General features: G+C 35.0%; 1 protein-coding gene and 4 non-coding genes across 5 annotated transcripts in view; 4 read left to right on the top strand and 1 right to left on the bottom strand.

The window, feature by feature from the left end:
• The window catches only part of LOC118195034 (menorin-like), a 248,185-nt gene that overhangs the window by 56,382 nt on the left and 176,200 nt on the right, over positions 1-15,603 (bottom strand). Inside the window, exon 2 of the mRNA XM_085820871.1 lies at positions 4,372-4,604. Coding sequence (XP_085676997.1) covers positions 4,372-4,604 — 233 coding nt within the window. The remainder of the gene's footprint in view (positions 1-4,371; positions 4,605-15,603) is intronic.
• On the top strand, positions 10,606-10,678 carry TRNAF-GAA (transfer RNA phenylalanine (anticodon GAA)). The gene has a single exon. It is a non-coding gene; the product is annotated as a tRNA-Phe (tRNA).
• Positions 13,237-13,309, top strand: TRNAF-GAA (transfer RNA phenylalanine (anticodon GAA)). Its single transcript has one exon. It is a non-coding gene; the product is annotated as a tRNA-Phe (tRNA).
• Positions 14,788-14,868, top strand: TRNAF-GAA (transfer RNA phenylalanine (anticodon GAA)). Its single transcript is given in 2 exon segments — positions 14,788-14,824; positions 14,833-14,868. It is a non-coding gene; the product is annotated as a tRNA-Phe (tRNA).
• Positions 14,878-14,949, top strand: TRNAD-GUC (transfer RNA aspartic acid (anticodon GUC)). Its single transcript has one exon. It is a non-coding gene; the product is annotated as a tRNA-Asp (tRNA).

Raw genomic sequence — 15,603 nt, 5'->3', positions numbered from 1 at the left:
GCTGCATACATCAAACCTGACACTCATCAAACCTGATTAATAATGTTATTTTAATGTTCGAAACTGCAAAATTTCAATTATTGATAATATAATAGTCAATGTAGTGTTTTCAGAAAAGATATAAGCTTTTCGTTTTTCATGCATACCTTTACACCGACTTCAAATATAATTTCAGAAATTTCCTTAAAGCTACAAATTTTGAATTGCATAATTAATTTACATCACTTGATAAGTATGTAAACATTTCGTGCTGCTGCATCAAATGTTCACAATGTGTTTGTATATATAACAGCACTGAGGCGTAAAGTAACGAGAAATATTTTTAATAATGCTTGTCATCTTATAAAGGTATTTCCTTCCTCCTTTCCGCATACGTTCGTGGTGGAACTGGAAGTACGTCGGATGCATAATCGAGAGGCCCGGAGTTCGAAACTTGAAAAAGGGGGTCCAGCATAGATAAACCTAACGACTCTATAATCCTTGCTTCAGATTTTTTTAGGCCCACCAGCGGCCGAGCGGTAAAGTCGCTGAACACTGGTAGTTCGGTCCGAGGTTCTAATCCCGCGAACGGGCTGGCTGCATTTGCGTTTTCGTGGTTTTTCCCATGTGTAACGTGTATACGAGCCAGTTTCCCTTAGAAAGTCCTCCACGAAGGCATCCCTCCCCTTAGGCAGATAGCCCTCGTGTGCTTTGCCATGACTAAAATACACATACACACACTCAGATTTTTTTAGCTTCACATTTTCTTACTTCCAGAAGCGAATTTAGTACTTTTGAATGTTGCCAATCTTGTTGTGTTTCCTGCATGAATATCTTATTGAATAAAGAGTATATTATTACTTATTTTAAAGAAGAAACATAAAGCTTTGATAATGTGTTAATGCCGCCTGTGGTTTCTTGTGTGTTTATTATAAATTTTTAGCTCTGAAATTCGAAGTCTCAACATGGTTTAAATCCAATAGTCTAGCTCAGGATACACAATTCACAAAATAAGAACAGAGAACTTACTAAAGAACAATAATTAAAAGTTTATTTTAACAAAATAACTTAAAATAATTTACAACATAAAACCTTGAAGCTTTATTAACTATTGATAGCTGGTCAAGTTACAACATTTAGTCTAAGCTGGTATAGCAGCGTCCACCAATGGCTAAGTTGTAAAGTCGCTGAATACTAGTAGTTCGAACTGGTTTAGAATCACAGTGAACGGCTGGCAGCTTTTTTTCTATACGAAACTTAGATACCAGCCAGTTTCCAATCCATGAAGACATACATCTCCTTAGGTACGCCTTGTCACAATCAAATAAACCAAACCAAACCAGCTGCTGTTATTCAATAAACGCAAGACTAATCATCCCGAAAGCACTGTATCTACCACTTACTCTAATTGTTTTCAAAATCATGGTCAGGAGAGCATAAACAACCTCCAAAGTCCATGAACACTTCCTTAAACAAGAACTAATGCCATCAGTTTTCAGTTCCGGTATAATTACCCTACGATTAAGAAACTGCAAACTTAACTGGACGAATTATTGCGAAAGAAGCTAAGAAGAGTATTGATAGTATAAGAATTTAAGTATTTAACTGTTAAAATAGCATATAACAGTCGCAAGTCAATATTTAAGACTGAAAAACCGTTATTGCAAAGAAATCTTATTCAAATCTGGGAATATTTTTATAAGAGTTCTGGAAAGAAAAAATACGAATTTCTAACGTGGTTTATACGTTATTTATTGTTTGCGTGAAAGCATTACTTTTAATTATTGATAATGCGCATTACAAATATTTATTAAATTACTTGCATAAAAATATAATGCTCAATTAATTTCCAGAAATATATACGTTTGAACTGCATTATTCTTTTTGAATTTTCGCCTACTCGAGTCCTTTTTTTCCCGTTTTCTGTTCCTGTACTGTATAATGCATACATTAAAAAAATTTATGTTCTTTTTTAATAATAAAATTTGCTTTTTTTTCCTCAAATCTTCTTTAAGCAGAGTTTTTTTTAATTATTTTTTTATTTATTTATTCGGAAAGGGAGGGATGACCCTTGGAGGAGTTTTTAAAGGAAACTTGCACATAGAGAAACTACGAAAATGCCCAGGCAACCAACCCGTTCGCCGGGATTCGAACCTCAGATCGAACTGCCAATATTCAAGGTCTTTTACCGTTCGGGCGTTGATGGGCCAGCAAAGTAGGGTTGCAGACTTTTCCAATGAAATCTTACTTACTATATCTTCTTGCCGGAAACTAATACAAAAAGAAATTAAGAAACAACTATATAAACTTAAATAACTATTAATTTTCACCTGATTAAAATTCCTATCGTTTAGACAAATTTTTGTTTACAGAATCCAACCAGGAATGCAAAGAGAAGATAAAAACATATTAATTTATTAAAAAGTACGCTTTATAGTACAACTAAAATTACAACAAACTTAGCTACCACTACTTGCGGTGTCTCATAAATTCAAATATTTAAATACCTACAATTCAGGAGATAACCTTTACGAAAATGATGCTTAATAATAAAGCTAAAAAGACAAAAAATAGATGGTTTAGCGGGAGGGAGTGCAACAGCAGACTGGTAGGCAGCGAGCTCAGCAAGAGCGTAAAAAAAAACTTAATAAACCATTTTGGGCAACCGTTAAAACCTGAAACATATCGGGTTTTTTTAAGCAGTATTTCCATACATTAACATAGTAATATTCATTTACCTAGCTCGTCTTTCTACCAGATTAGTTTTTTTTTTTTTTTTTGATTATTTGCCAAATACTGCAAATCTCAGTTAAGTACTGAATAATCCTTAATCCCAGTTAACCATGCGAATGAACATAAACCGTTAATTAGAAGACTAAAGGGCAGGAGCGGCAAACTTCAATTACTTTCGCTTCACTCCTTTGTGACACTTAAAAATTCTTTACACCGTGGCATAATCGAACCCGGCACAACTTTGCTCTCGAATCACCAAGCGCCTTCGCATTGTTCCCAAATTTTTAACAATCTAATTATTTCTACCTTAATTAAAGAAGATACCACTTCAGGCAAGAGATTTGAAAAGTATGGTTGAGAACCCTTTCGAAAATAAAAACAACGAATCACATTCATGAAAGGGAGAAGAGACATGACCGTGCATGACATAAGTGTTCGATTGTTTAAAATTACGCATTAAAAGTGGTTCGACATTCGACCACTTCAGATAATACTTCATCTGTCCTCGAAATGATTATTTTTCTGCTTCTAACCACATGAGAGGATTAAGGGGAATAAACAGGCAGAAAACAATAGTGGCAATTCCTCTTATATTTAAAAACGCTTTCTCAGAGTTATCTAGAAAGAAAGGAATGAAATAAAAATAAACCTTTCAATTCGATTTAGTCGTCTTTACCATATTTTCTTTACATCTTTAACAAAGGTAACTCGAAATCCAGCATCAACAGTTACGAATCTTCAGATTTGTCCATATGAAATAATTTTTCGCATTTCTTTTAAACAAATAACATCGTAAGTCAATATAAAATAAAATAAATGGAAAAATAAATAAAAGTTTACAACATTACCTCTATGTTATTATTTTTAAAGAAACAAAACAGCGAATACAAAAAAATAAATGTCAACATTTAATACTATCGTGAATTCTGAAGATATCCGATCTAAGATAGTTTTAAATTGCACGCGCCAGTTTGTTGCCATTTGGCGAAGTATCAAACGTTTCATTTTCCTCTTAAAACGCAAAAACGTGTAACTGCTCTATATTCATATGATAAACACTGCACAGGAATGATAATGCGTAGCAGCAATACTCAGTAGCGTCGATCTGGTAGAATTGACGTCGACGAAAGACCGAGAGAACAAAAAAGAAATTTAGATGATGATCTTTATAGAGGAAAAAAATTACTGTGCACCTATCACCTCCATAACTAACTCGCGGGTAAACCATCGACAGACTGTAAGTTTGATTAACTGGTTTAGTTATTCATCCGATATTCGAATCATTTACTTTTAAACATAGGATCACTAAAGAAGTAACACATTCTGGGCAAAACTGGCTTCGCAAATTTCACTGTTTTGTATATCTCGCAAAATAAAGATGATTTTTAAAAATATTGGTAAACTACAAAATAATAGATTACTAAATATAAAATAATAGAATCGTTTTAGTTCATACCAGTTTACTGAATCTTAATCAGCAATCCCACAAGCCTCTTTTAGGTAATTCAGAGAAACGTATTTCACAAAATGTAAACTTTTCATTATTAATTGATTAAGCTAAATAAAATTAGATTTCATTATTACATTTTACCTCTTAATATATGTATGTGTCTTTTGTAGAAAAATATAATAACCGCAGAAAATTATTGAATATCATACCTTCTGAGCATGACTTTCTAACAATTTCATGGACGGTTTCAAGGTTTCTATTGATTTAAAATCCAGCTTCACGCCTTTCCCCGTTCGTCGAGCAATCACGATGTCCAACCAAGTATCCAGTGACAGATCCGAAGTGGTGTTTGGAGGGTGGGCCATGATAGGGATGGGAGGGCCAAACTCTTGTCCCATCACGTGCCCCATGGAAACATCAGCTTCCAAGAAATCGACGGCTCCTGTGGGATGCAAAAGTAAATAAATGTTAGGACGGAAAACAGATACACAGATCAATCGTCGTCTGTACTCAGAAAGAAAAGAAATTGAATGACTGTCCAGGGAATGAGAAACATTTCCTTTTTTCAGGGGTGGGTAAAAAGTATAGAAACTCATGTTCTACGTCGTTTTGCTGCGAAACCAATGTGGTGCAATGTAATATGTTACGATGAAAGTTATTAAACTCGTTTACAAAATATCATTTTTTGGAAATATAATAATGTGGAATTTCAAAATGTCCTGTTATTTATCCAAAATTTGCCCTTTTAAATACATTCCATAAAGCAATACAAAATACCATCATATAAAACAGTTTATAAAAATCCTTTGATTTACTCAGCATGTGTAGTCTGCACCTATTTGTCTTCTCTCTATATAGTGGTATCTCGGTATACGTTCGCTTTGAAATGCGTCCAACTTGGTATATCTCTTTCGCATCGAGAGACGACCAAATCTGTTTTCAACAAACATCGAAAACGCCCGTGTTTACGAATTTGTCTTCGAATAGTTTTCTTTTCCCCATTGCTGCTCTTAGAGGTTTTTCTGCGGTTTCTTTCATTGTGTGCAGTTTCACCTTAGGGCCGGATTGCACCTGCGAACGTCAATAGCTTTCCCTTTATTTGCTTCTCCTTTATTTGCTTCAAAAGAATGATTGACATGTCTTTTAACAACTCGCGAAACCAATGAGCCATACACTAACGTGGAGGGGAAAGAACTAGGTAGAAAATAAACCAGGCGTTGGGGCGGTTTGCCGTTGCCTGAGTGAACGGGCGTTACGGGCGACTTCGATGCGAAAGAGTTAAATCCTGTTTAGAAGTAATACGTTTTGTTTGGTGTAGGATATTTGTTTGGAAGGCGACTCGAGTTGGATAAGTCACGTATTACTCTTTTTTACCTCTTTCGAAACAATGCTACGTTTTCCCGTTATTACTATTCAGTAAACATAACTTGCTATAACTGACTTTTCAAGCAATTTTGTGGTTTTTCGTTTTAATGTTTCGTAAATTCCTTGGCAATGAATTTTAGAAGAAAAAAAATGAGAAGAGACAAACAACGAAGAAAATTGTGAGGATCACCAAGGAAGTTAAAACGAAATTGTTAAAAAGTGTGATAATGCATACGTATCCGGAACTTGGCTATTGCCTATCACATGCAGAATGCGATCATATAATGATTATGAAAAACAAAGATGCTATTAAATCAGCTACCATAACGAAGGGGTTGAAATCGATTGCGAAGCAAAGATCAGAGACGTCTGAGTGTGCTGAAAAATTGCTTTTGATGTGAATAGCAAAAAAACATTTATGTACGGTATCAAGGGCAGTACTTCGTTTATGTATAGTATATATTTCACTTACTGCATTTGTATTTTAGTATTAAACAACGTTATAATAACAACAATCGGAGCTATTTATAAAAACGGATTAATTATATTCCCTTTATTTCTTATCGGAAAAGTTCGTTTGGTGTAAGTCTAATGATCTGGATCAAATTATTGTCGTATTACTCAGTTGCCACTGTACATAAAACAGCTTAAAATTCTCACCATGTACGATTTTCTACTAGAAAAGTTACAACAAAATCAAATAATGGGCAGGAAATCAATGAAATTTTACCCAAACACATTTCACTTTAAATTTTGCTCTCAAACTGAAACAGATTCTAATTTAAATCACAATAATAAGAAGGAAAATGACCATCTGTTTTTATGATGAACTCAGCAAAAAATACTGACCTTTATATGGCTTAAATTGAGCAGGCTTATAAAAGACTTTAATTTATACTCATTAGGTCAGTATTTTGTTGAAAATAAAAATTCTTCTTGACTATAGTAGACGTTTTTTTATAACGACCACTCGTTATCTATGCGATTGCAATATCTAATCTGAGATTAATCTGAGTAATCTACAACTCCAGCTGAAAAGAGTACGATAAATCTACTTCCGTTATAGCGATTACGCGTTATTAAATATTTCTTTTCTTCAGGTTACAAGGGTCGTTATAAAAAGAGTCAGTTCTACAGTCTATCATGAGAAAAGCGTTTGCCAGTTAGTCTGCAGCTGTCTGTTGCCGTAGAAACGAGCCTTGACCCGTTTTTCGTAAGGGTGTTTTGAAGACGAATGATAACTCTTTCTCCCCCAGCCAACAGTCGTCAAAAATAAAATAACAATAAAACAACTCTTGGTTCCCACCTATTTGAAATATACTAGCATTGTTGCTATAGCCACCGCCACCCGCCAGACGCTATGGCGGGATCTCTTCTCGTTGACAGACAGTACTTCAGGTTCATTTTAAACACAGAACCAATACAATATAATTGCAATCTGACGACTTCGTATTACAATTGGTCTAGTCCAAGAAGAGTTTGCTATTAAGCATTCCAAAATTTAAAATAATATTAATAAAAATAATATATTGAAAAATAAAACAATATTAAAATTTAAACAATAAATGATTTTGGTACCAGTTACGTAATAAATGCCGTTAGAAATATGTTTCATTATTTAAAACAAAACTGCAAATGCTCCCTGAAATTTTCCGTTCTTTTGATCCACTTTGTATATCTCAATAAGGTGGCTCAAAAGAGTGAAAAATTTTGAAACAGAAGCGCAGAACAAGAGAACGTTTATCTCATTAACTTTTAATCGGAATTAGTGAGTAGCATAGAATGCGTCAGGGATGAACTTCATACCTTGCAGTTATTTCTTAAAATAACACCCGAAATATGACCATTCTCTCAGCGAAGACATTCCTACAATCTTCGAAAGGCAAGCTATGCATAATGCGTACGCACCCTTACGCAAATGCCACGTGCCGCTGCGACAGGAACGTTAAATTTTATCTCATATACTTGTGTTACGTTCTTGTAGCAAATCGAGCGTGGTAAACCTCGCTCGTACTCTTAGCAGCTCGTATAACTTCGATATTGTTTGGTGAATGAGTAGTTTGCGGTAGCTTGGCACTTTTTCAAATTTTCAAAGCGGTTGAATCAGTTGGCACAAAATTATGGACCCATGTGTTAAACATGTGATGATAGAACATCGCAATATCATCCAGAATTGAAATGAGACCAAAATACTCTACATACGGACTCAACGTTACTAAGATTGTAAATGTGCTTTAAATGCAAAAAAATCCACTGCTTCATAATTATAAAATGGAAAGATGTTATGAACAGCAGTGTGCATTTATTCAACGATGCTAACTTTCCAGTGTTGCACGGATACGGGTCAAAATTTCCGTTCTTTTGAACTAGACTGCATGTTAAATTTAATATATTTTGATTTATATCAATAAGAAACATTAAATTACACAATTATTAAAACAATAATTGTTAAAAAAATTAAAATAAAGATTTAAATAATTAAGAATTTTATCTTCTGTTTTCAAGTCGCTTAGTTTGTTAATTAATAATAGATTGATTAAATCGAAAAAATAAATTAAAGATTATGTGCTTTTCGGAATGGTAGTATTCTAAGAATTCACCATGAGCGAAGCCGCGGAATCTAAATTGACGAGCTCATATTTCATACAACGGCAGTATTTGTCGATGGCTGCTAAAAAATGCTTTTAAATTCGTTTCATACATCAAATTTGCAAAAACGGGAATTTACGTCTTAAGTGCAATACACATCCTTCGAGGATTAATAGTTAATCGAAGTTGAATGAAATTATAAGAGCAATTTATGAAGGTACAATGGCAGGAGTCATTTAGTACATCATATTTGGCAACGGTGTAAATTCTTCTTCTTAATAGAACACGTTTTTTAACAAATTCTTAATATTTGTTCGTAAAATATTCCAAAGTTTTATTTTTAAAATTACGACACTACACCACGGAAAACTCATTTAATGAAAGAATATATTCAGCAAGAAACAATAATGGCATGAAACGGCCAACTCAGTCTCCGAACTCGAATCCTTCAGAATGCTCTGAAATGTTTCAGCGACATGATTTACTACTCTCGCTCCTCCTCAAAATTCAATGACGTCAATTACAGAAGCGTAAGAAGCGAAGACATAGTAGTTGCATATTTATATATTACATTAAGTTCTCGAAGAAAGTAATTGCAACAAGATTCTAAAAGAAAGTTATTAAATAGTATGATAAAGGAGATAATTGTGGCATGGAAAGAAAATTGGAATCGTCTAGAAAAAATAATAGTTATATCAGATTTTTGACAATTGATTAAAGGAAAAAGATATCTAATAATGTAGATATGAACCAAATTAGTACTCGTCACGTATGTTTCCCAGTATACTGCATAAGGAATTTTTCCCGCCTTCTTAGCATGCCTTCGTGGTGTAGTAACAGGCAAGCTCGTCGCGAATTCGAGAGGTCCCTGGTTCGAGTCCCGGCCAGGACACTACTCATTTTTCATGACTCCCTCCTTCGAAATAACTTAGTGTCTCTACAGTGGCGTCCAAATTAAGAGGTGGTGAATGATGATTCTTCACCACCAGGATCTGGCGATTGGGTCCCCTAAAACCCCACTCGCCCTTTAAAAGGGAGAGTATGTAAGGTATTTCTTCCGCTTTCTTAGCATGCCTCCATGGTGTAGCGGTCAGCCAGCACGACGCGAATTCGAATGGTCCGTGGATGGAGTCCCGGTGAAGGTATTGCTCATTTTTCATCTCTCCTGATTCAAAATAACCTAATGTCGCTACAGCTTTAAGAGAGTTTGTCTTCAAAGAAATGAAAACTGTCGATTTCCTAAAGTAATAGGTAATAATTGCCACTTCCTTGAATCTTGTAGTTTTACTAGAGTTCACACAGTTCAGAGACACCAGTTTGATATAAATGGGGATTTTGAAAATTATGAGAAATTTAAACAAGTAGTTGAAGAATTTATGATGAGAATTAATCAGAATAGAGAAGCGATACGGATTTTGATTGGATTGGATAATTTGATGGAACATGGCTGGCTGACTGTTCTCCGTTATTTTTTGACAGGTTGGCCATTGTTATGGCCTGATGGCTTAACTTGTTTCGGCCCGGGGGTCTGGGGATTTCCCTCCTTGTGACAACAACAAGACAGTAATTAATTTGGAGCAGACTATAAGCCACAGACGTCACAAGCTCAAATATTTCTGGTCTGGAAAAGCAAACCATGTCATATAACCTTGGGCGAAGCTTATTCTTCCTTAAGTTCTTTGGTTTATGTGAAAAGAAATACAATAGCAGGAGATGAAATGTGACAAATGTTTTAATCACTATAAGCCACTGCGGGTGAAACAGCTCTACGGAAAGAGACACGGCGAGACGAACAAATCCCACCACAGCATTAATCAGTATGCGAATCCAAGTAATGAATCTGCCATTTATTGCTAAATTCAGTGAGAATTTCTTTCTTCGCTTCTTTCGACCAAGCAGTACGACTTCTATGGCGTTCACCAATTAAGAACAACTCTTTAATAAACCTGTATTGCGCTCCAACGAAACTGTAGTCCAACAAAGTTTTGCATATGTATACTAATTATACACTGAAATTCTTCATTTGTTTAGGAAAAAACTCCGCAGTGCTGTTCTCCATAAGCAAAATCCGCTTACATCAGGCGCTATTCAGCTCTGCTAGTATTATAGTGCTGCAGTCTCGATCGCCTGTGAAGGTTTCGCATACCTCTGCAGTAGTAGATATACATCAGATACTTCCCTGCGCATAAAAAATGAAAATTTATAACCCGTCATTTTAATGTATAACGTTAGAAAATGATTGAAAGCACCATTAAATGAGTAATTTTAGGAAATGATTGTTACTGTGTTATTTCCCGTAATTCATGCATAATGATCACTAAAACAGTGAATGAAACACCGCAAGAACATCTTACCCAGATATGCATTTCTAACTACTATCCAGGTTCACAAAAATAATCGCTAAAAGAAAAATGGAAATACTGTAACATCATCTTCTCAATAGAAAGTCTAGATACGAAGCATTCAATAATAAGGCGGCTTGATAATGTGCCGAAATAGCTCAGTTGGGAAAGCGTTAGACTGAAGATCTAAAGGTGCCTGGTTCGATCCGGGGTTTCGGCAGAGCCATAATCCTCGGTAGTATAGTGGTGAGAATCCCCGCCAGTCACGAGGGAGGCGGGGGTTCTATTCCCCGCCAGGGAGATTCTTTTTAAAATATTTCAATATATTTCAACAGCATCATTTTTATCTTGTGTACTCGCATAATATTTAAAATGGTGATAAAATCATTATAATAAATAAAAAATAAATTCTTCTAATTTGCAACGAAAGAAAAATTTTTGAAAACAAGATTTCAGTAAGAATAAAATAGTTTTACTTCAAAATCGATGAAGAATTTAACAATCGGTAATTATGGAAAATTATTTTACTTCATATTCTCAAAAAACCGAATTCAATACGGTATATTTCTTTAACTAAATATAAGACACTTTAACTAAAATTCTTTAAATTTCACCTGCAACTGACTTTCTACGCTTCGTTTCCCCACTCCAAAGAAAAAAATGTTAAGGAGAGCTATTGTTTCCGATTTCGATAAAATCACGCTAAAAATAGATGAAGATTTTTCCAGCATATGCATCACCTTTCTCCGAAATTATGTAAATGCTTTGCCCAATGGAAAGTAATTTAATCATTTGTAATTTTAAAACTTTAAATACTAAAACTTTCTTTGCAATTTTACATAATAACGTAGGTTTTGGGATTTCAGTTTTATTCTTTTTACCTCCCTCAACTACAGTTAAGCATTGCCAGTTTAATCAGCTCTCATTATGTGTAAATATAATTTTACAGTTTGCATCTTGAATCTCAAAGGCAGTCATTGTTACACTAAAGAGACTATCATATCTGTGTAGCTGAAGACGTTCACAGAAGTTAAAGAAAAATCTAAATATGAAAAGCATTTTATAATCCTCAACTAAATCCTATGCTACTTTTACAGGTGTAAAAACAGCAGAAATATAAACAGTGCTTACAAAAAAAAAAAAAAAAAAAAAAAAAAAAAAACCCTCATTCAGTAACCCATCTTGACGATTTCCTGAAGGACGCTACACATAAGAAAGGATCATATCTTATGAAGACTGCTGAGAAAAATGTCAAATTTATGAACATAATATATTTGCTTGAAAGCATTAGTTATGCCAAATATCAGCAACAGATAAGACAGGTGTATTCTCCGTCTTGTTTAGATTTTAAATGTTGATGCTAGTCTAAGCATCTTCTTGACAGAGAAGTTATTAAATACAAAAAAAAAGTAAATATAATGTGAATAAATATATATGTCCCAGAAGATTCGCATGATCACACATAAATACTAATTAGGCAATACAAAGAAACTAAGATGCTGAATATTAAGTATGATAAAATTTCAACAGTTTAATTTTGGAAAATAAACTTTCCACATAGATATATATATATATATATATATATATATATATTCGAACGTTCAGAATCATTATGCAATGCAAAATATATTCTCCATAAAGGCATTACAAAACACAAATAAAGAAAAATGACAAGAAAAATATATTTCATAATGCATGACCATGAATCATACTTAGACACCATATTTGTGCGCATACTACACTAGCGTACACTCGCCCATTTGTATGCTCGGGCTTCTTCGCGACATTCGCCGTCTTTAAAATAAAATCACTAACCCCAAACATACGGATGACAGAAGGAGGTGGAGTATTGCTTGTAGATTACAGGAAGGCTCATCTCAAGAGCAGGTGGTTACAGAGTTCAATGTAACAGCCAGAGTGGACTGAAATTTGTGTAACAGTTTCAGACCCAGATATCTGTGTCAAGAAAACCGGGATCCACAACGACGAATAACGTATATTATTAGGCATTTTCAGCGCGGACACAGAGTACTGCTTCAGGTGCACAGCTCTCACGTGAGCTGTTTGCTTCCACTGAAATACGAGTTTTATGGTCTAAAGTTGCCAAACGCCTTTATGAGGTAGGAGCGTATGCCGGAACACGCGCTCTTTGCGTCCTACTCACTGCAGCAATCAAGAGAGCGCGTTTAGCATAGTGCAGACAACATGCGCCTTGGAGTAGACTTCGGAAAATCACCGCGTTTTCCATGCATCAGAAGACATTCAGCCTGGACACTATTTCAGCGTACCTGTAACAAAAGAGAGCGTGGAAAACTTTAACATTCCTTCCTCATCAGGGAAAAGATCATTAGAGTGGTACAGGTGTAATGGTTCGGGCATTCGTTATGTTGGACCGCCGAACACCTCTGCATCCGCTTTACGAAAGCTCTCTCACTGATCTGAGGTGCAGAGAGGAAATCCTAAATCCTTATGTTGGACTTTTCATGGGCCGCAGTTTGTGCCGGAGTCCTCTTAATGGCGACAACGCTCATCCAGATAGGGATCAGTTGGTAAACGTAAACAACAAGAACGGTTATAGAGAGCTCACAGCCCTATATTCCACTTTTCACCTGCATTGGCTTTGGGTCCTTATTAATGCAAAACAACACTCCTCTACATAGGAGTAAGCTGGTCGATGATTGCCAAGAGATTCATTCATGAAGTGGCCAGCCAGTCAGTCATCTTCTCAATAGAAAGTCTAGATACGAAGCATTCAATAATAAGGCGGTTTGATAATGTGCCGAAATAGCTCAGTTGGGAGAGCGTTAGACTGAAGATCTAAAGGTCCCTGGTTCGATCCCGGGTTTCGACAGAGCCATAATTCTCGGTAGTATAGTGGTGAGATCCCCGCCTGTCACGCGGGAGACCGGGGTACGGTTCCCCGCCGGGGAGATGCTTTTTAAAATATTTCAATGTATTTCAACAGCATCATGTTTCTCTTGTCTACTCACATAATATATAAAACGGTGATAAAGTCATTATAATAAATAACAAATATATTCTTCTAATTTGCAACGTAGGTAAAATTTTTAAAAACAAAATTTCGTTAAGAATAAAATAGTTTTACTTCAAAATCGATGAAGAATTTGACAATCAGTTATTATGTAAAATTATTTTCACCTTAACCCTATAGAATATGTCTACGACGCTTTTCGGAGGGCAAATTCATCTCGTTATCCCCCTTTGAGAAGCAGGAGACGGGGACGCCTCAACAAAATCTTGTCCAGTACGCCGTCACGCTGTGTATGCGGTCTCCCTGTAATAACAGGGGGACCATACTGCCTGTTAGATTCATTTTCAGTTCAATAATACAACGAGGATTTTAAAATTCCCTGGACTATGAGCTTTACTCACATTCATGAGTACACAATTACTACGTAATCATGAGTACATACTATATCCTTCATTTTCCAATCATATTATTATCCAAACAACCGTGAACGTTTCGATCTGAAAAATGCACCAAACGAACAGAAAATCTATGCAGATCTTCCCAAATAAGTGCTGAGATAACCGGAGAAGGTTGTAGCAAGCAACAGAGAAATCATCGTATATATGAAAATTTGAAAGGCATTTTGAAGAAAGTTCCGAATGAGAATGTATAAAGTGTACAAGGTGCCTGTTTCGTAGCATTTTATCGAGCTGAATGTTATTAAATGTGTAATAAATAAGACGAATGTGTATTTTATTACTGAATAGATAGACATGTATAGGAAATTCTCCGACTTCAGATAAAGAATGTTTTCAAAGTTACACTATAGGTAAATAAAAATAGCGAAATGTTTCATATACGTCATTTTCTTCATTTAATGCATTCCTTTTCCTGAATATTAGTTATCGGAAGTCGTATCAGTCCCACCTTCTTGGAATAATCAAATTTCTCTTGCATTAAACGCCCACGGTCGTCTGCCTTTCCAATTTTGTAGCTTTTCTGTACTATTTCATCTTCTTTAATTAATATCTATCGACTCCAATTCCGCATCAAATATAAATAATACTTAATTAAAGAGTTCCATACCTGTGTAACGTTAGGAAATGATTGAAAGCACCATTAAATGAGTAATTTTAGGAAATGATTGTTACTGCGTTATTTCCTGTAATTCATGCATAATGATCACTAAAACAGTGACTGAAACACCGCAACAACATCTTACCCAGATATGCATTTCTGATTAATATCCAGGTTCACAAAAATAATCGCTGAAAGAAAAAATGGAAATACTGAAACATCACCTTCTCAATAGAAAGTCTAGATATGAAGCATTCAATAAAAAGGGGACTTGATAATGTGCCGAAATAGCTCAGCTGGGAGAGCGTTAGACTGAAGATCTGAAGATCTAAAGGTCCCTGGTTCGATCCCGGGTTTCGGCAGAGCCATAATCCTCGGTAGTATAGTGGTGAATATCCCCGCCTGTCACGCGGGAGACCGGGGTTCGATTCCCCGCCGGGGAGATGCTTTGTAAAATATTTCAATATATTTCAACAGCATCATTTTTCTCTTGTGTACTCGCATAATATTTAAAATGGTGATAAAATCATTATAATAAATAAAAAATAAATTTTTCTAATTTGCAATGAAAGAAAAATTTTTGAAAACAAGACTTCAGTAAGAATAAAATAGTTTTACTTCAAAATCGATGAAGAATTTAACAATCGGTAATTATGGAAAATTATTTTACTTCATATTCTCAGAAAACCGAATTCAATACGGTATGTTTCTTTACCTAAATATAAGATACTTTAACTAAAATTCTTTAAATTTCACCTGCAACTGACCTTCTACGCTTCTTTTCCCCACTCCAAAGAAAAAAATGTTAAAAAGAGCTATTGTTTCCGATTTCGATAAAATCACGCTAAAAATAGATGAAGATTTTTCCAACATATGCATTACCTTTCTCCGAAATTATGTAAATGCTTTTCCCAATGGAACGTAATTTAATCATTTGTAATTTTAAAACTTTTAATACTAAAACTTTCTTTGCGATTTTGCATAATAACGTAGGTTTTGGGATTTCAGTTTTGTTCTTTTTACCTCCCTCAACTACAGTTAAGCATTGCCAGTTTAATCAGCTCTCATTATGTGTAAATATAATTTTACAGTTTGTA

The sequence above is a fragment of the Stegodyphus dumicola genome, chromosome 7 (genome assembly GCF_044657685.1).
Source record: "Stegodyphus dumicola isolate Sdum_Otavi_A_Nest chromosome 7, ASM4465768v1".
Lineage (NCBI taxonomy): Eukaryota > Metazoa > Arthropoda > Arachnida > Araneae > Eresidae > Stegodyphus > Stegodyphus dumicola.
This window is presented reverse-complemented; position numbering and strand designations above follow the sequence as displayed.